The 20,065-nt window shown below is 52.6% G+C and overlaps 1 protein-coding gene across 9 annotated transcripts in view; it reads right to left on the bottom strand.

The window, feature by feature from the left end:
- Window positions 1-1,128: 1,128 nt before the first annotated feature.
- DNMT3A (DNA methyltransferase 3 alpha) overlaps window positions 1,129-20,065 on the bottom strand; it is a 102,443-nt gene continuing 83,506 nt past the window's right edge. For 6 of the 9 annotated variants that reach the window (XM_070799019.1, XM_070799017.1, XM_070799018.1 and 3 more), the window contains 18 exons: window positions 19,852-20,010; window positions 19,328-19,435; window positions 18,955-19,111; window positions 18,478-18,627; window positions 18,311-18,355; window positions 17,067-17,146; window positions 16,447-16,559; window positions 16,119-16,302; window positions 15,786-15,870; window positions 13,871-14,016; window positions 12,973-13,063; window positions 12,646-12,794; window positions 11,549-11,634; window positions 9,325-9,394; window positions 8,544-8,662; window positions 7,407-7,544; window positions 5,469-5,579; window positions 1,129-1,687 (listed from right to left, as the gene is read on the bottom strand). In XM_070799019.1, the coding sequence (XP_070655120.1) occupies window positions 1,651-1,687; window positions 5,469-5,579; window positions 7,407-7,544; window positions 8,544-8,662; window positions 9,325-9,394; window positions 11,549-11,634; window positions 12,646-12,794; window positions 12,973-13,063; window positions 13,871-14,016; window positions 15,786-15,870; window positions 16,119-16,302; window positions 16,447-16,559; window positions 17,067-17,146; window positions 18,311-18,355; window positions 18,478-18,627; window positions 18,955-19,111; window positions 19,328-19,435; window positions 19,852-20,010 (2,028 nt within the window). In that variant the 3' untranslated portion in view covers window positions 1,129-1,650. Of the gene's footprint in view, window positions 5,580-7,406; window positions 7,545-8,543; window positions 8,663-9,324; window positions 9,395-11,548; window positions 11,635-12,645; window positions 12,795-12,972; window positions 13,064-13,870; window positions 14,017-15,785; window positions 15,871-16,118; window positions 16,303-16,446; window positions 16,560-17,066; window positions 17,147-18,310; window positions 18,356-18,477; window positions 18,628-18,954; window positions 19,112-19,327; window positions 19,436-19,851; window positions 20,011-20,065 lie in introns of all 9 variants that reach the window. The other 3 variants (XR_011569365.1, XR_011569364.1, XM_070799020.1) reach the window with 3 other exon arrangements.

Genomic DNA, 20,065 nt, shown 5'->3' with positions numbered 1-20,065 from the left:
TAAATACACATTTACAATTTTGTAAAGAAAATAAAAAGTGCCCATGGGGTTGGGGGGAAGCCTGTTATTTTCTTTTTCTCTAAATTTCCCCTTATAATTTCTTTCAAAGCTACCAGCAAAGTGGTGCCGTCCTAAACCTCCCCCAAAATCTAATGTAGGAAAGAAACCTTGAATAGCCCTCCCTTAAGAGAAGAAACCGTTGGCTGGATCTGCTTGGCGCTTAGGATGGAAGTGCAGCATGAAATGGGGGTCTTAGGGAGGAGATGTGATGGGAAAAGCCCGATTCTTCTGTGTGTTCAGATCAGTCTCTTAGATGGGAGGATAGGGAACTAGTGACCGTCAGGCAAAGAATCATGAGGACAAAGGGATGTCGTGTGTGGACAGGCTCTTCCAACCACAAGGCACTGTCTTCTAGCAAGACAGTGCTGAGGAGAGACGGGTCAGCCAGAAGAACCCAGACTCGGGGTCTTGGGGAAGCCCAGCACGAGCCCCAGTGGCTGTTCAGCACCTCTTCATCAACCAGGTTTGCTGCACTCACAGCAGCCCTAGTACTGCTGGCCAGGCGTGAGACAGGATCTCCCTACGCTGAGCTCAAACCTCTGCCTACAGGCCCCTCTTCCACCTGCCACATAGACCGACCCCGCATCACCCCACCCCCGGGGCTCGCCCTGTCACTGTCTGCACTCATCCCTCAATTCTCCCTTTTTCAGGCCAAACGCCTGTGTCTCGCAGGGTCCATTGCCCAGTCCAAACTGTCCGCCACACCGCTGCTCTCTTCTGGATGCCCCTGTGTTTGGGGGAAAAAACCCAAAGAGAGGGGAACAGTGCCCATGACCAAAGCCCTGTGACCCCTCTGATGATTGTCTTCCCCGCTCAGCCTTGGACAGAATTTGCTTTTCTAGCAACTGCACCTCACTAACTGATCTTTGACCTTCCAGTCAATCAAACCACCCTTTTTTGCATCTGGTTTACAATCCTTATCGAATGTTCATGCAGGTGATGTCTTAAAGGGAGGAACTGCACTGTCGAAACCCAAAGCTAGGACCTCCCGATTGGGGCACTTAAACCTCTCTGGGGAAGGCTGAGAACAGTCATGTCAGGGGGAAGGAGACGCAAGACAAAAGGACATTATTACGGTGCTTTTTCCGTTTTTCTTTTTGCACAAAAACAGTCCATTTATTCAAGTGTTCTCCAGCACAAGTACATTAGAAAGGAGCTTTATTATATTCTTCTGGGCACAAAAAAAAAAATGTGATGAAGGCGGAATTGACAGACTTTCTACATCTGCTGTACGCACTGACCTCTTTATAATTATTTCATAACAGCTATGTCACGAGCATCACTTACACAGAGATACAACAGGACACGGGGGCGTGGCGGTGGGGACCCACGCGGGGCCTTATCACACCCCCTCCCCGATGTCCCAGAACCAGACTGTGAAATGTACATTATTATTGTCAATAAATAGAGAAGCAACCCTAAAAAAAAAAAAAAAAAAAAAATACAGTGGTGAAAGGATGCTGGAACCAGGAAGAAAAACAACAACAACAACAACAGAGAGTCAGAAGAAGAACTGAAGAAAAAGGAAAGAGGACCGGGAAGGGAAGGGTCGGGGAGTAAGTCCTGCATTTAGCTGCGTGGAATGTGCAGTCAAAGTGTTCTCCCGCCGGGGTCAAAGCGAAATCGTCTGTAACAGTAAAAGTTATTACCAAATCAGCTACGGAGTTTATTCTTCAGTATGAATACATGATTTCCCACAAATAAGTAAGCACCCGCTACTTCAATGCCTCAGCTAAAACACATGAAATCGTTCATTTAGTTTTCAAGTACAAAGTTAAAATGCCTTTTTAATAATAATATATCAGAGTAAAATAATAGTCTCTTTTAAACTCCACTACAAGAAAACAAAACAAACAGTCATTGTCCAGACAGCAGACTTAATTTAACAATATATATTTTTAATAAAATGTTTTAGCACCTTGTTGAGTCACCTCCTCCCTCTGCGTATTCTAAGGAATTTCGGTATTTTTGTGGTTCGTTGGATTCTAGGGCTGTGCTACCAAATCAGTCTGTGAAGTGAAATGGGACTCAGGTGATGCTTTCGGATCCCTGCTCATGTTCTCGGGCCCAGGGCTGGAGGCCATGAGACTGGAGGTTGAGAAAGCCACCCTCCCATGCCCCTCAGGGGAGTTTTCCAGTTAGGGGGGTTACAGGAGTCTGGGGGCTTCCGCCAGGGCAATTTAGCCAGTCACGACCAGCCAAGGACCTTCCATCCTTGTCCTCACTGCTTCTGACCTGCTTGTCTGTCCCTCTCCCCTGGACTCCACTATCGAGGGCCAGCAGTAAACAGGAGGTGGCCAACCAAAGGCCTGCTCAGCCGGGTCTCTGGAACACACAGTGCAAGAGGGGCTGACCTCACATCCTAAAGACCCCAGCCTTCCTTTACCAAAACGTAAAGATCCAAGAGCTTCTGCTAGAACAGTGGAGTCCATTCTTGATATAAACCTATCCTCTTTCCTCTTAGATCCTCCAAACACTTATGGTTAATCCTTGCCCCAGCAGGGGACAGCCGGGGAGGGGGAGCCATTCCAGCTCCACACCATCCCTCCAGAGGTGGAGGAAGAGAGAGCAGGAAAACTCCAGTGTCATCTCTGACCACAAGTGCTGGAAGCATCCAGACTAGACCCTGCCCGATGACAAATTCAGATTCCTCATCTCCCAGGATCAAAACAGGGCCTAGCTAGAAACCCAGTTCTCACCAGCATGTGGGCTCTGCTGACCACAAGTAACAACCAGCTCTCGTCAGATCAGATCGCGGTGCCAGGCAGGTCCCATGGCCCTAACCCTGCAAGTTCCCTGAAAATGACACCTCTTAAAGACACCACTGCCACAGCATCTCTGCACCAGGCAGGACAACAGGAATTCAAAACCGCCTCCGAGACCCACTTTTTATATAACTTACGTCATCAGTGAGATGAAGACTAAGACTACTCCCTGGATGGCTCTGCTGAAAGAATCCTTTCCTTGCTCCTGTCGTACACCATCCTGTGCTGGAGATGCTGGGCTATTTCCATCGGGGTTTCCCCAGAATTGCCAGTTGCTCGGGAAGTAGGGGGAGACTAGTTCAATGTCCACTAGCCTGCCTTCCTGCTGGGTTGGCCTGTCCCCATCCGTGTCCTACAAACTCATCAAAAACCCACACAGGCACCTTCGCCAGCCAACCTCTCCCAGGCCCATCTCAAATGCAAAGTGGCCCCCTGTACTCTTTTGGGAAGTCTTTCTAGAAAGTTCAACAGCAGGAAGGTTCTGGGGTCTAGAAAGACAAACGGACAGTGGCACACCCAGGTGGCTGTACACTGACTCCAAGACCCCACCAGCCTTCACCCCCAGCTGCCCAGCCTACACACTTTGGCTGGTCCCCAGGGAAGGGGGTCAGCACCAACTAGCTCGAGGCCCCCCGAGTACAGCAGCTTATGGCCGAGGACCAGCTTCCTCCTTGGGCAGGCAATCCCCAGCTCTGTGACCCCAGCCAGTCCCCCCAGCCCAGAGCCACAGATCTCTTTGGCACCACACTCTCCTTGGCACCTGCAATAAGTAGGGGGTACCACCCTAAGTCCCTGGAAACCCTCCTTTCCAAGAATTTGTAAATGAGCCTGCTCAAGAGAAACAAAACTCCACCAAGAACATGCTCCAGAATTTTCCAAAGGCCTTCCTGGTTTCTCCCACTGCACTGCGTCTACCAATGATCCCCCACCTTAATCCACGCACAACCTTGACTAGGTCTGTCCAAGCACAGCTCTCCTTTAGAACGTATCCCCAGAAGCACCCCAGGGGTTGGAAGGAGATTGTGAAGAGCACCCCAGCCTGGCCAAGTTGGCACATTCCCAAGGTCCCCTTGGGACCTGCCAAGTTCTACTGTGGCACCAAGCCCCCGGGTGTGGCTGGAAAAAAAGCTGGCGATTGTTAATGCTCATCCCTGCAACGGGGCCTCTAGCCAAGTCAGGTTGCCAGACCAGGAGGAACAACGATCAGCTACAACAAGCAAGCTGGCTCGCCTATGCTGACCCCTCAAGGCTTGCCACATCCTTGGCTACCAAGTTTCTTCCCCATGCAAGCTCCCTGGATGGAACTTGGGCCACTGGGAAAAGCAAACTCCTGCACACAGCAGCAGACACATGGCCTAGGAGAGCCCGAAGGTCCGCAGAGGAAAAGACAGTCCGGACACATGCTGGGAAGACCTTAGTATCGGCCGCCAGGGGAGGGAGCACCTTGGACTGTCTGTGCAGCCCTCCTCCCCCGCCCTCCAGAGTCGTGCTGGTGGGCTCCGGGCGGGAAGATGGAGCCTGGCTGGAGATGGAGGGGAGCAGGGTGAGCACCACAGTTGGGTACAGACTCCAATGAGGGAGGGGCAGAGGGAACCCCCCACCCCGCCACCAGCTGCTCCAGCCCCGGGGGAGCCCACCATCACCACCTGCCATCACCGCACAGAGCTGTAAAAACCAATCTGACAAGGAAATGAGTAGCTTGGGGTGTGGGACTAAGCACCCCCTAAAAGGAGTGGGAGACCATGGCCACCAGCTGTGAGCTTACTCCTGAGCAATGAGCAAAGGATTCAAAGCTTGGTTAATTTTTTTTTTTTAACCAATTACTAATTTGCTTTATTCCAATGATGAGGTTCGCTGTCCCATTTCTTTCCAATGGAAGCCCCCTGGCCAAGACAGCCCTGGACGTCAGATTCACTTTGGACGGGGGAGAATAAGTAGGGGGAGCTGAGGGCTGACTTGACTGGTGCCTAGGGTTGCAGGTCAGTGTCACAGGTTGCTAACAGAAGAATCTTTTGACATCACCAGGGGCAAAAGAGATAGAACGCTACCTGCTAGAGGAGAGCACCTGCTAAAAGAAAACCTCCTCCTTTTCCTGTCTTCAGCACCTAGCAACTTCTGGGATTGACAGTCTACCTGCAAACAGGGCAACAGAGGTAAAGAGCTGCAGGGCCGACTCCGCAAAGTCCTGAATCCTGGGGAGAAGAGCACTGGGAGCTCCCTGGCTGTGTGTGTGTGTGTGTGTGTGTGCACGTGCATTTGTTATGCATCGGTATAGAAACATGTTCCTGTGTGTGCGTGTGGGACTGATTGATTGGTGTGGGGCTTATCTGCAGTGGGGCCCGAGACTCAGCCTTCTGAGCCTCCTTCCCCCACTCCCCACGACATAATATTTCTTATACATGACCCTATCTATGTATTTATATAGCGCCTATCACCATAGGCCCTATCTTTCTAGGGATGCGAACATGGGACCATGTGCTTGAAAGCACACCTCCCAGCCCTGCCAGTCCCAGGAGGTGCCATTCCCCCCTCCCATTATAAAATATATATCTCTATATGCCACATATCTACACCCCATCTATTCAGGCAGGCGTCTGCCCGTTGGGCCCTCACCCTGGAGCCACCCACGCCATCCCTGCCTACCGCCAACGCCAGGCCGCCTGCCTCGGTGGGAAGCGGAACCAAGTGTCGTGCACTTGGGGCTCCAGGTGCTGCCGACTCGAGGTAAGAGCACAGCTTTCATCAGACCAAGTACTAGAAAAAAAATACACACCACTCCGATCACACACGCGAGGAGAGAGGGGCCTGGTCCTCCCTCCAGCCCTGACACACGTGACTTGAGAGGAGGGAAGCAGAAGAGAAGAGGGATACGCCCGGAAGGCCGGCCTCAGGGACACCCCCCGGCCGATCAGCTGTTGCCCGCCACGCCTGGTGGCCCACCTGGCCCGAGGGGTGGGGAGCCAGGGCACCAGGGCCACCACTAACTTCAAAGCACCCTGCTCCCCGCACCTTGGTTTGAAACCTAAAGGGAGGGGGGGTTGGGTTTTTGTTTTCTTAAAAGAAAATCTGAAAACAAACGTAATTATAACCAGAACCATAAGAATAATTATAACAAAAGGTGTCATCAGCCTCCCAGTATAAAACTGCAGCCTTTGGAGATGACCAAAAACATCACATTCCAGGGGCCGGAAGCCGCCTTGTGCACAGAGGGTGGATGGCGGGGGCCTCATAAAAGAACACACAAAAAGCGACTTAGACAGGAGAGCACCAGTACGTTTTGTATGTTTTTTTATTTGCTCCAGGTGGGGTGTGAACTGTCACCTGCCCGCACCCTGGATTTTTTTCTGATCCCACCGCAAGAAGCCCTCAATTCGGCTAATGTGAGAAATTGGGAATGAAGACCCCTCATTCTGCCATCTTGCTGAGGGAGTCTCCTTTTTGAAAAAAATCAAAAGGTTATTGCGTGAGCCTGGATGGATCCCACTCTCAGCTTTCCACGGTCCCGACCACCGAATCTCACCCCCTTTTTTTGGCAGGGAGAAGCGGGAGAACGCTGTTCCCAAATGCTCCTTCACACCTTGTTAAACACCAAGGGGAAATCAAAAACCCCACCACGGAAACGGTTCACCTCCAAGCTGTCTCCCTTTCTCCATCCTTGGTTAAAACCCTTTGCACATAAGGCAACGTGGAAGCTGATGTTTTTACTCATCTCGCTGTTGTAAAGCACCATTATGAATTCGGGTTGTACAGTAGTTAACAGTACCTTTTATATATATATCTCATTTCTATCATATATATATAAACTGTAAACAAGAGGTAACAGCGGCTTCTAGAAACTGATTTTCTTCAAGGTTTCCTGTGTGGTAGGCACCTGAATACTGTATAAAAGGGTCTTGTGTGGTGTTCTCGTCTCTCTGCTGCTAGCTGGGTTGTGATCTGCATGACCAGGAATGGTGCTGGCAAGACAGCTCAGTGGCTGGAAGGGGACTCTGCCACCTGAGTGTCTGTTTTCTGTCCCCTGCTTGTGCTCCTATCTGATCAGGCTAGAGACAACAAAAAAAAAGATATATAGTAAAAAAAAAAACAAAACCCAATATATAGATTTCTATAGAATTTCCTTTTTTCCTTCTCTCCCATCTTTCCTCTGCAAGGTATGGTTACTATTTTTTGTTACTTTTTTTTTTTTTTTTTTGCTGCAATAAACCCTCTTGTTTCAGTCACAGCAAGAAACAAAAACCCAAACAAACAGAAAACCCCTCTGAAAAGAGTAGAAAACAAAAGGTTTGACCAGAAAAAAAAGGGGTAGTGGGGGTGGGGAGGGAGCTTGGTTTTGTTTTTAAATAGGACTGAAGATTAACATTGAAAAATCAGGAGATGATGTCCAACCCTTTTTGCAAGGCAAAGCCCTCCGGAATTTCCGCCTCTGTGGGGTTTGTTTGTTTTGTTTTAAATTCCTTTTTCTCTTCTGGGTGCTGATACTTCTCTCCATCCTCACGTTGTTGGTGTTTTGTTGTGTTTTGTGTTTTTTGTTTGTTTGTTTAACCTTGTGTCACTACCTCGGTTTGCCCTCACGTCCCTTACACACAAGCAAAATATTCCTTCAGCGGAGCGAAGAGGTGGCGGATGACCGGCACGCTCCACGACCGGCCCAGCAGTCTCTGCCTCGCCAAGCGGCTCATGTTGGAGACGTCGGTATAGTGGACAGGGAAGCCAAACACCCTGGGGAGAAAAGGCAGAGAGGGGCAGGGGTCAGCGCCGGCCTGGGGCGATCCTGTGTCTGTGATAACCAATTCAAGTCTCAGGCGCCTGGCTACTTTCTATGGGTCTGAAGGCAGGTTAAGATGATGACTGCTGAGAGATTTACCACACAGCAGAAACAAACTTGTGTGTGTACTCAGTTGTGTCTGACTCTGCAAACCCCATGGACTGTATATAGCTCACCAGACTCCTCTGTCTATGGGATTTCACAGGCAAGAATCTTTCACAGGCAAGATTTCACAGGCTGAGTGGGTGGCCATTTCCTCCTTCAGGGGATCACCCCAACTCAGGGATCAAACCTGCATCACCCACGTTTCCTGCATTGGCAGGTGGATTCTTTACCACTGACCCACACAGGAAGTCCAGACACAAAGTCAGTGTTTGTGAAAAACATATCCAGGACACGCTTAACCTGAGACTGAGATCCACAATGGGCATCTCAAGTCTGTAATAAATATACATCCCTGTATCTTCCCACGCCCACCCCTAGAGGACAGAAAACTCTGCAAGGACTCCCAACTCATGCCTGACGTCAGGAGTTCCGGCTTGCTCTGCTTGTGTGTTAAACGTCTCTGTTTGGCTAAATCGCAGTTACCCCAAGAATGAGGACTTGAGTCCAGTCTGCACAAATGAGGGCACTGAGGCTCTAAGGCCCATCTGCTCCCATGCTGTCTTGGTCTACAAAGAACCTAACATGAGCAGTGTGAAGCAGGAAAGCTTCTGCAGCTGCAGTGTCTCCTTGGAGTTGAGCAGGACTGCTGGGAGCCAAGGCTCCAGGGACAGATTCCTAGATGCCCCCCACTTTAGCCCAGCCTCACAATGCAGAGTCCTCCCCAGGCATCAGCCATGTTGGGAAATGCCTGGGAAAACAAACCCACTGCTCACACGATGTCTGCAGGGGATCTGAGCCTGGCACAGAGGCCGGGATCCCACCCCCCCACCAGCACAAAGAGTGGGTACCTTTCCATTTCAGTGCACCATAAGATGTCCTCTTTCTCATTCATGAAGACGGGGAAATGCTGGTCTTTGCCCTGCTTTATGGAGTTCGACCTAGTAGTAATGGTCCTCACTTTGCTGAACTAGAAGATGGGAGAGGAAACGGGAGATGAGCACTCATCTGCAGCTGACAGCAACTGCCACGTCCAAAGCCTACACGGCCTGCTCCATCCAGGGGCCAGGGTTGCCCTGCTCTTCCTCCTACACAGAGGGCACCGGGCCGTCCTCACTCCAGTCCTGCTGGCCAAGGACTAGAGAGACAGCAGCTTGAGTCACCATCCTTCCCAAGTCTTCTAAGAACTGTTTTTCTTCCCAGGAGTAATGATTTGCAGGCAAAAGGATGTCAAATTACCCAGGGGTGCAAAGACACCCCTGAGGTGCCAGCAGTCCCAGGAGATTTCTCCAGAGAAATGGAACTGCCACATCATAGGAGAATCTGCTCTGAAGGCTCATGCAATGATGATCCTGGCCTGGTAATTCAAAAGCCCAGGAATCTTGGCCAAGACTCCTTAGCGTCTGCCTCCCACAGGACCAGCAGGGTGACGCTCAGCAAGGAACGGTTGCAAGCAGCAAGGATTCCAACCTCTTCCCCTGCCCTTCAGGCTTTTCCCCGGACCCTCCCCCTCTGACCAACTGCAACCCCCTGAGTTGCATCCTCCGCAGGCAGCACACAGCCCTGGTGCTGCTCCAGCGCATCCTGCCCTTCTCCTTACCCCTAGCAGAGGGCTTTGATGCTGGGGCTAACCTTGGCTATTCGGCCGTGCTCCAGACACTCCTGCAGCTCCAGCTTATCATTCACAGTGGATGCCAATGGCCTAGGAGGCAGGAGAGAGAGGGTAACGACCGAAACCAGGAGAATGGCAGGGATGCACTCTCGGCACTGACCCAGCAGCCATCTGATTCACATGGAAAAGTAAAGAACCCCCATCAAACTCCCCCAAACACAGGCACAGACACTGTGGCCACTCACGGACACAGGGCCATCAAGCACCAAATCCTTTAAGGTAAACTCAAAAGTGGTCCCAAACTACAAATAAACAGGTAACGCCTGCCTGCCAAGAAAGGAAAACACCCAATTATTTTTAAACCTGTTCCCTAAAAATAGACTGCATCTGAAAAGTACTCATCACAAAGCAAGCTTTGGTATGACAGAATGTTCTGTATTTCGACTATGGTGATGGTTACAGGTGTGTACAGTGGATGACACTCATCAAACTGTACTTGCATGTACAGTTAACAAGAATTTAAATTCTGCACAGTCCCCAGAAGACTAAAATTCCGTGACACTCAACGTGTCACGTCTCAGAAGGCAGACCAGATCACTAAGTATCACTTTAGGTGATGGCCTTTTCTGACATTTAGGATTACTTACTAGAGGTTTTACACAGTGGTCCACCAGCCAGGACCCACAGTCAAACTGCACCTCCAAACTCCACTCTGTTTATGTGCACATGTGCATGCACACCCACCGACACACACACACACACACTCTGTACTTTGTCCCTTTGTGCTTGTACTCTGTCCCCTGCAGTACCTCCGCTCCTCCTGGAAGCTCAGAGTTCTAAAATTTTAGGCTTGGAAGAAGCAGGTAAGAAAAACCCCACAGGCCCAAGGTCTGTCAGGAGACGACGACTTAGTGACTCTATAAAAATACTAGACTACACAAGCCAATCCACTTTATCCAACATGCAGACATCCTGGGAAGGTGAGGGGGACAACAAGACAGTTTTTAGGTCAGCTCCCACTGACCCACCTCCTTCCGAGCCACAAGCCCTCAAGAAAGACAGGAGCTTTGCCAAATGGGTCTGAGACTGGGAAGTTCCTAAAACCTCCCGCTATTGGCAGAGAAGCATTGTAGATGACTGAGGTCAGGTTAAATGGTTCATCTTAATTTATAAGGAAACCATGGAGATTTAAAATCCACACTTGGGGTAGGGGTGGGAGGCAGTTCGGGAGGGAGGGGACACATGTAAGCCTATGGCCGATTCATGCTGATACATGGCAAAAATCACAATAGTGTGATTATCCTCCAATTAAAATCATTTTTAAAAAACCAAACTTAAAACAGTCTGGAAAATACTTCTCTTTGTAATATATTATCATGACTGGGGGAGTCTCCCTCTGCTTCTGAACTGCTGACTCTCAACCAGAATTATTTTCCCCTCATAAAGTGAGTGAAGTTGGCTCAGTCGTGTCCGACTCTTTGCAACCCCATGGACTGTAGCCTGCCAGGATCCTCCGTTCATGGATTTTCCAGGCAAGAGTACTGGAGTGGGTTGCCATTTCCTTCTCCAGAGGATCTTCCCGACCCAGAGACTGAACCTGGGTCTCCTGCGTTGGAGGTAGATGCTTTACCTTCTGAGCCACCGGGGGAGAAACCTGGTGGTTTCTTCTCATAGGTCTTTTTATAATATGACTATTACACTGAAGAAATAAGTTTTCTTCATTCCTGGACATTAACATCTCTGTGCAACCTACACAAAGAGCATCTTCCCAAAAAAAGGACTTGATGCCAACAATGTGTGTGAACAGTAAGTGGAGCAGGATGCTCTAAGCTGTGTGGTGGCTGCTGTTTCAAGACGCTGTCTCTGGAGCCAGTATGGCCCAGCGGCGGGCACCACTCTTTCCCATTCCCAAACACATCCTCCATGGCTTTACCTCAGGAAACTAAGGACCAGCTGACTCATCACCAGTACAGGAGAACCAACCCTGTAACTCAGCAGCACGATATATGGTCTTCTGTGTCAAGAGTGTGCTTTTTAAGGGTCCTATCTGGGACCACTAGTTTTTCGATTCTTAGCCAAGTTATTTTCTACACCCTGACTCCCCTTCTTCCTCAAGGAAAAGGAAAGACGAAGAACTTGGCAGAGCAGCAAGCTGGTCTGCAGGGGAGGCTGGCCACCCCTCGTGCCATCATCCTGCCTGCAGACACCCACCCATGGCCACCCGGGCACAGAGCTCTCACCAACCTGTTCATACCAGGAAGGTTCCCCCAGAAGTAGCGGGCCCTGTGCGCAGCTGACACTTCTTTGGCATCAATCATCACAGGGTTGGACTATAAAACAGGAGAGAGACAAATATTATAGTGTGCCAGGAAATTTGTTAGTTTAAAGCCTCAAAGGCTCTCACTTCTTTCTCAGGAGGCCACACTGACAGCCTGAAGCTCCCTGGAAAAGCCAGAATCAAACTCAGCTACATTCCACATGCTCCCATAGGAACATTCTAGACCCACACATGGTCCACACTGCCAAGATGGAGATGTTCTACCTGCACTGTTCCATGTAGTAGCCACTGGCCCACCAGGTGCTGATGGTTGGGTATTTGAGGAGGCTGGTGCGACTGAGGAATCTTAAAGTCAGTTTAATCGCCACTTGTGGCAGATGTCCACCTCGTTGGACCACACAGCTCCAGCTAACCTGGAGGCTTTGGGAAAGTACCTTCCAACAAGTTTGGAAGTCTTTACTGCATGTCCAGATAGTGAGCCAAACAGACGCCTGCTCCAACACAGTCAACACCAGCTTGAGGGGTCTGACCCCAAGACTTGGGCACACAGACCGCTCAGCCAGAGAAGGGCTCTGGCCCAGAAACCCTCTGCACAGGCCCAAACTGGGCTCAGCCAAGTTGGGACCCACATTACGTTAAGTAAAAACTGAGATAAACCATGTTTTCTTCCCAGGTGGCATAAAGCACCCATCATGGTGCCTGGGAGTGAGGACAAACCATCCTAGTTGGGAAAATTGATTCTGGCATCTCAAAAGGTTTCCCCAGGGAAACACCACATAGACCTCCAAGCCAAGGAGTCTGGCACTCCACCTTGTTTATGACAGTCAGGTCCTCCAAGCACTGAGGCCACGCTGATATACCACCTCTTAAGAGTGAGACCACGGCTTCTACTGGGGTGGGCTTCCTCCTCGCCTACTTGGGAAGCCCAGAGCTTCCCAACGGGCCCCTTGCAAAGCAGAAGTTCCCAGTCCCCAGCTCCACAATGCAGATGAGATAGGGATAAAGCAGCAGTCCAAGGTAGAAGCCATTAGTGAGCTGGCCAAACCAAGGGTGCTGGCTATACCTCGAGAAATCGCGAGATGTCCCTCTTGTCACTAACGCCCATGGCCACCACATTCTCAAAGAGCCAGAAGAAGGGGCGGTCATCTCCCTCCTTGGGCCGCGCATCATGCAGGAGGCGGTAGAACTCAAAGAAGAGCCGGCCAGTGCCCTCTGAGAGGTCGGAAGAGAAAGCCATCAGCTGGGGCTGTCTGCAGGAGACAGTGGTGTGGCTCGGGCACGGGGAGGGCAGGGTCGTTGGGAGTAGCCGTCCCAGGGCAGAAATATCCAAAGAGGAAACCGATGTGCGGAAGCGCCAGCTCAGGAGGCAGAGGGGCGACGATGCACCTACCGTAGAGTCCCTTGCGGGCAGGGTTGACGATGGAGAGATCATTGCAGGGACTGCCCCCAATCACCAGATCGAACGGGCCCCATTCCTGGATCTGGGAGGATAAAGGTAATGTGATGGGCCTGATGTCCGGGGACAGAGGCGGAAAGGAAGAGAGAAATGATCTGTGAAGTTGGCAAAAAAAAAGTACTTCGCTTGGGAGAGAAGAGACCCAGATGCTTGTATGCTGTCTACACACACATACACAATCTCTCTCTTTCCACCCATGGGCAAGTTACCGAGGCTCTCTGGGCCCAGTTTTCCAGATAGTAAAGTGAAGGGATTGAACTTGACATCTAGGAGGCCAGCAAGGAAAACAGCCACGCAGGGACAGTAGTTCGGGCTGTACCAGATGAAAAGGGCCCTGTGCCCTCTGAACCCTTCCAATGCCCTTCAGGGTCTGGGATTCAAGGTCTACATGTTTACCTGGAAAGGCAAGGGGCCACTCACAGAGGACCCCACCAGACCCCACTACCGCGACAAAATGCAGGCTGGTGAAGCTGTGGCTAACAGTACCCGGAGGACGGGAACCTACTGTAACCCACAACGCTTCACTCAAAGGGGCCCAGAAACCAGCCAGGGAGGAGCCCAAGCCCTAAAGGCCTGGCCCCCCAAGTCCCAGCAGAACCTGCCCAGCCTCTTGAGACAAAAGAGGGAGATGGAAGAGAAGGAGGGAGAGTTCAAGCGGGGAGAGGAAGATGAGAGCAGTGGGCGCCGGCCCAGAAGCTGAGTGACTGGAAAAGGGGGCAAGCCCAGGGGCTGAGTGAGGTAAAGGGGCGGGTCCAGGAGCTGAGTGCCGTGAAGGGGCGGGCCCAGGAGCTGAGTGACGTGGAGAAAGGGGCGGACTGCGACGCTGACGTACATGCTTCTGTGTAACGCTGCGGACGTCCCCGACGTACATGATCTTTCCCTGGTGCCGCACCATGCCCACCGTGATGGAGTCCTCACACACCTCGGAGGCGATGTAGCGGTCCACCTGAATGCCCAAGTCCTTCAGCACCAGAAGCCCTGTACCAGCCAGCAAAAAGCAGTCACTGGGTCACCTGCCCGGCACCCTGGTCTTCACAGGGGGTCCCTGCGGCAAGCCAGACACGTGAGTCAGAGTCAAGCCCAAGCCCCACCCTGCCCAGAAGGCTGCCCAGAAACTTCCGGGTCAATTGGACTTATCAGTAACAAAGACACTGAGGCTGTTACCGTTGAGGCTGTCTCATGCCTAATTGGATCTATTCAGAAAACATTCCAGACAGGACATTCCAGGGCTTTCTGGAACCAGGGGAGAACAACAGCTGACTCTGGAGTGGGCTTTCCTTTGCTATTTCTATACACGTGTCCTTCCCTGGCCCTTAACATCAGGCTGCAATTCAGCCATCCAACAACACTCAACATAAACGCCCCCTGCTCTTAAATGGTTTCACTGATGCCCACCCCATTCCATGGCCCCCAGGATGGCCTTCCCGCCTCTGTGAGCCCCCAGCACTCGGGCACCCTCTCCACCTCAGAACACCACGCATGCCTGATCCAGCCCTTCTCTTGGGTCTTCAAGGCAGAGTGGGTGGTCTCATTAAATGTGCTTCCTCCTGAGCTAACCAGTATTCACACTTCCTGACCAGGACCCTTCCACAAATGCTGGCTGGAACAGACCACCATTCAGAACAGACCCTGAGAGCTTCAGGAGACCCTGTGATCCCCCACTGCTCCCAACAGATCTGCTCCCAGCAGACCTCCCTACAAGGAGCCTGCCCAGCCTCTTGCAATGTAACGCTGCTTAAGGAGGCTTCCAGATTCTAGCCTGGGAAACCAAAGCTGTACACGAACTCCTCTAGGTTCACACAAACAGCACTGAGCTAGGTACAGAAGACACACATCCGTCCGGGGGACCAGCCCCACCCTCTGGCCAAGGTCTCTGGGCCCAGCCTTCCCATCTCCCTCTGGTCCTAGGACAAGTTCTGAGGAGGACTGTTCTTTCCTAAAGACTGAAAAGCCTCAGCCTGGGGGCAAGGCAGAGGGGTGGATGTCAGGACTCAGGTTAAGAACCACATGAAATTAAAAACTGGCTACACAGTTAATGGGTTAAGTATATAAAGACGCACGTATGAGAATGCTTGTTACGGCACTGCCCAGAAGAATCAGGAAAAAAGTAAACCACCCAATAGGGGTTTATTAAATTATGGTACTTCCACTCCAAGGAATCCTATGTAGCATTTACAAATAACAGAGTCCTATATTGGTTATGTGAAAAACAACTCATAACACTATAAATGAAATGGCAAGTTATAACACTATGCATTTTAATATCTACATATTATATAAACATACAAGCCCAAAAAAAAATCTAAAATCTAAAAATGTAAAATGACATATACCAAAACACTAATTATATGATTATGGGCAATTTAAATATTCTTTAGACTCTTTTGTTTACAGTTTGTTTTTCACTGTGACTTATAATCAAAGCACAACAGGACTGTCTATGTTTTTACTTTGGTGGCCAAGTCTGTCCTTTGAGGTTTTGTGAAAATCTTCAATAATCGCTGACCAACAACTGCTCCATTTTCTGCTGAAGAGCCCCCTAGCCCTGCCCATTTAAGGGAATGCCCACTGAACATGCTGGTTTACCACTTATTTTCAACTTCTCACTGAACACAAGAGTTTCCTCCTTAGGCTAACATTTTAACAGCTGTAATATTAACTGTCACCCTGTTTTGCCAGAGTGACATATCCACAGTCCTCTGAGCTCAGCTCCCATGTCCTAGGACCAAGATGCCAACCACTCTCACCTGTAGCAATTCCATCGAATAGAGACAGCACCCGGATGGGCTTCCTCTTCTCAGCTGGGACAGGTGGGTAAACCTTCGGAGGATCCTAGCAGCCAGCACAACAGGCCAGGTAAGCATCCAGGAATGTACTGCAGACCCACACCTGGGGCAGGCCTCTGCCAACTGTGGGCACTTGGGCCCTCCGGACCCCCACACCCCTGGCTGGCAGCGCAGGCGTGGCTACACAGTGCTCAGGACCTCAATCCAGTGCTCTCGCTTTGGCAGAGTCTGCCCTCTGGCTCTGGCAGGTTGAGGGTGAAAAGAGCCGCCCTCCACCCAGCACCCAGCACTCACGAATTCCTGGTCATGGTTGTTGGCGAAGAACATCTGGAGCCGAGACGGCCAGTCATCCCGCCGCCGCAGCAGCCCGTAGGTGCCCTTGTGCCCGCACATGTAGCAGTTCCAGGGATCTTCCTTGATGGCTGCCTGCGCAGCCCCTGGCCCCACCAAGAGATCCACACATTCCACGCAAAAGCACCTGGAAGGAAGCACAGTGGAGCAGAGGGGACGCTCACCCCCAGGTCAGGATGGAGCGTGGCTGTGGCTGCAGCCCTGGGCAGGACAGGCAGTGAAAGCCTGGGTGCCAGGCAAGGAGTGCACCGCATTCGGGGCAGGGCCTCACCTGCAGCAATTGTTGTTCCCACACATGAGCACCTCGCGCCCCCCGCAGCAGATGGTGCAGTAGGACTGATAGCCATCGTCATCGTACTGGTACGCGCATTCCAGGAAGCAGTTCTAGGGAGCAGCGTGGAGGCTCAGAGACCAATGGGCAGCACCCAGGCCAGCCAGTGCAAAGGCAGGCGGTGAACCCAGCCTCTGGGCTCTCGCCTTGGAACCTCCACACAGCCCTGGAGACACGACCCTGCCACCCATCCAGTCAGGGTTCCGCCCAGACCACAGAGCTGGGAAGGGGACGCCATGTCTCCCCACCCATTGCAATGGACGCAGCGGGGAGAGGCACCCTAACCCTAACTCAACGACCTGTCCTGCCCCCACTTCACACTAGTGACTGTGACATTGTGAGCACGCATCTGGGGACGAGACCAGGCCTTAGAAGGTGGGGCAAGATCTCTCAGAGGAAAAGCAACAGCAGGTCAGACACTTGAACCCCGAGGGTCCATTTTATCAGGACTCTGCATCAAGAGCAAACCTCAAAGTCACCCTTATAGCTACCACACGTGCTATAGCCCAGAGACCAGGTGTGGTCAGCCCAGGGCCTCGTCTCTGCTGGGCGTGCCCTACCTTGCAGTTTTGGCACATTCCTCCGATGAAGAGAGGGTGTTCCAAGGTGACGTTGAGGCTCCCACAAGAGATGCAGATGTCTGGGGAACAGCGGAAGCAGAGTGTCATTGAAGGGGCCCCCTCCCACCTGGGGCCAAAGCCTGGCTCCAGAAAAGAAGGCAGGAAGGCGTCCGGGAGGGGCCCCGTGGAACAGGGAGGCATGTGGCCCCACCCCAGGAGCCTACTCATCTTCCAGAGCAGCGATGCTGCCTTCCAGGAAAGGCATGCTATGAGGACAAACGCCTGCCTGCGAGAACAGGCCCGACCCCAGGTCACTCTGGAGATGTCCCTGAGCAGCCAGTCCTTAGGGCCTGGGACCCTGATCCCATCCTTCCCAGCCCTGAGGGCCCCGAGCTGGACACACCATCACTTGGCAAAGGGAGACAGACATGGGAGGCACTAATGACCACCAGATGAGAGAAGGTGGAGAAAAGGTAAAAGGGCCAAGCTCAAATCCAGGCTTCCCTGGTGGCTTAGGTGTAAAGCGGAAGTACTTAAGTAAATGAAGTCACTCAGTCGTGTCCGACTCTTTGTGACCCTATGGACTGTAGCCTACCAGGCTCCTCTGTCCATGGGATTTTCCAGGCAAGAGTACTAGAGTGGGTTGCCATTTTCTTCTCCAGGGGATCTTCCTGACTCAGGGATCGAACCCGGGTCTCCCGCGTTGCAGGCAGACGCTTTACCCTCTGAGCCACCAGGGAAGCCCCATGTAAAGAATCCGCCTGCAATGCAGGAGATGTGGCTTCAATTCTTGGGTCGGGAAGATCCTCTGGAGGAGATCACAGCAACCACTCCAGTATTCTTGCCTGGAGAATCCCATGGACAGAGGACCTTGGCAGACTACAGTCCAGGGGGTTGCAAAGAGTTGGACAGGACTAAAGCGACTGAGCACGCATGCAAATCCAAGAGAGGCCGCTTTCTCTGACCAACAACCCTAATGACTAGCCCCTAACACTGACAGGGAAGATTGTAGCACTGGGAAGGCAGGTGTGTGCCGAGCAGGCTGGAGGCGGTGGGAGGTACAGGACAGAGCCATCTCTAAGTACCCCTGGCCCACGACAGCGGACGTTCCCTGGTACCTTACTGCTCTGTGCCAGCCACCCGCTGTGGGCCTCATGTCCACCCCACGGCCCCTCATGCCTGGCCCGTGGACAACAGATAACTGACTTCCCAGAGTCAACACCCGGCAGCCCCTCAGGACTCACCCTCGATGTTCCGGCACTTCTGCCGTACCTCGTACACCAGCCGCTCTGGGAGGGGAGGAGAGCGCGGCATTAGAGGGGCCCTCAAGGGCCACGCCCGCCCCTCTGAATGCCGGCCTCACCCCACCACGCCCTCCAGGGGCCACTCCCTCCACAGGCAGGCCCACTACCTCTTGTGCGTTCATCAATGATCTCCTTGACCTTAGGCTTCTCCGTTGTGCTCTTTCGGGGCTTTTTGGCTGGTGGGGGCGGCGCATAGGCAGCTGCCTCGGGTTCAACCCACATGTCTGTGTAAACTTCTTTGTAGGGGTTCTTCTCCTCTGGATCAGGGAAGCAGGTGAGGAGACCACGGTTACCGCTGACAAGGAACCCCAGCTCCCTCCCCTGTACATCTGCCTACAACAACAAGGGGGTACAGCCTGGTCCCTAACTTGTTCCTACTCCCAACTCTCTGGGGCCCGCAAGCCAATGGGGAACAGGTCATTCGGAGTCCCAGAGCAGCCCTGTCCCTACCCTGACCCCAGGGAGACGGGGACGGTAGCATTCCCATGAGCCACTGTGATGGGAGAGAGACCTTGTAGGCCCCCCTCCCTCCAAGCATGGCTCCCCCAGCCCAGGCGCAGAGTTGCTGGTGCACCTGCATGTACCTTCTGGGGGCTCCAGGCCCTTGGGGCCAGAGGGCTGGAACCCTCCCAGGGCCCACTCGATCATCTGTTTGTTCTGCACCTCCACGGCCTTGGCAGTGTCGCTCTCGTCGCTGTCATGGCACATTGGAAACAGCTTCCCCGCTCGACTGCTGGCCACCTGGGGGCAACACGTGTGGGGTAGGCTGTCAGGAGAGTAGCGAAGGTGGGCTCAGGCAAGAGGCGGGAGAAGGTGCAGAAAGGGGGCGAGTGAGGAGAGGAGGCCAAAGGGCCTCGCAAGTGGACCCTCTGCCCAAGCCTAACCCTGGGCTCTAACCCCCAGATGGAGCCCGCCCCCGCCCCCGCCCGCCGCTGAGCCCCTTGGAAGAGCACTCACCTGCAGGACCTCGTAGATAGCCTTGCGGTACATGGGCTGCTTGTTGTAGGTGGCCTGGTGGAAAGCACTGCAGAAGGAGCTCAGCGGCATCAGCTTCTCCACACACACCTGGAGGCACAACCCGCCTCGTTTGCACCTCTTCCCAAGCTCATCGAGCACCCACCACATGCCTGGCATGGTGGGGGTGGGGGACAGTAAGACCCGCCTCTGCCCTCGAGAGGACCGGATGCACCAGTAAGTAATCACAGAATGCAAAGGAAGAGTCCAGCCCCAGATGCGGGGAGGACCTGATGCAGGTGGAAGGGCATGCTGGGTTAAGGGTCCTGGAAGGCAGCCGAGCTCTCCAAGTGCAACCTAATTACCTCTGGGGACTTTTCCAACCACACATTCGCAGAGTGGGGATGAACACAGCTCCCTCTCCTATGATCCCACTCCAACCATGCCCCCAGCTGAAACCAGAGACCCTGGGACCAAGACCCCTTCCCATCCCCACCTCCCAGGCCACCACTGAACCCCGGACTCACCACTGAGAACTTGCCGTCTCCGAACCACATGACCCAACGAGTGCCTTCCGCTGCTCGGCTCCGGCCCGTCATCCACCAAGACACAATGCGGCCTGGCCACCAGGAGAAGCCCCGCAGTTTCCCCCACACCAGCTCCCCAATGCCAAAGCCCCGGCCGTCCTGGAGCCCCAAGGAGCAGAAGTCATTACAGGGTGGTCACAAGGCCCTGCCACCC

The sequence above is a fragment of the Bos indicus genome, chromosome 11, assembly GCF_029378745.1.
Source record: "Bos indicus isolate NIAB-ARS_2022 breed Sahiwal x Tharparkar chromosome 11, NIAB-ARS_B.indTharparkar_mat_pri_1.0, whole genome shotgun sequence".
NCBI classification, from domain to species: Eukaryota; Metazoa; Chordata; class Mammalia; order Artiodactyla; family Bovidae; genus Bos; species Bos indicus.
The sequence above is the reverse complement of the archived record's forward strand: the minus strand, read 5'-3'. Positions and strand labels throughout refer to the sequence as shown.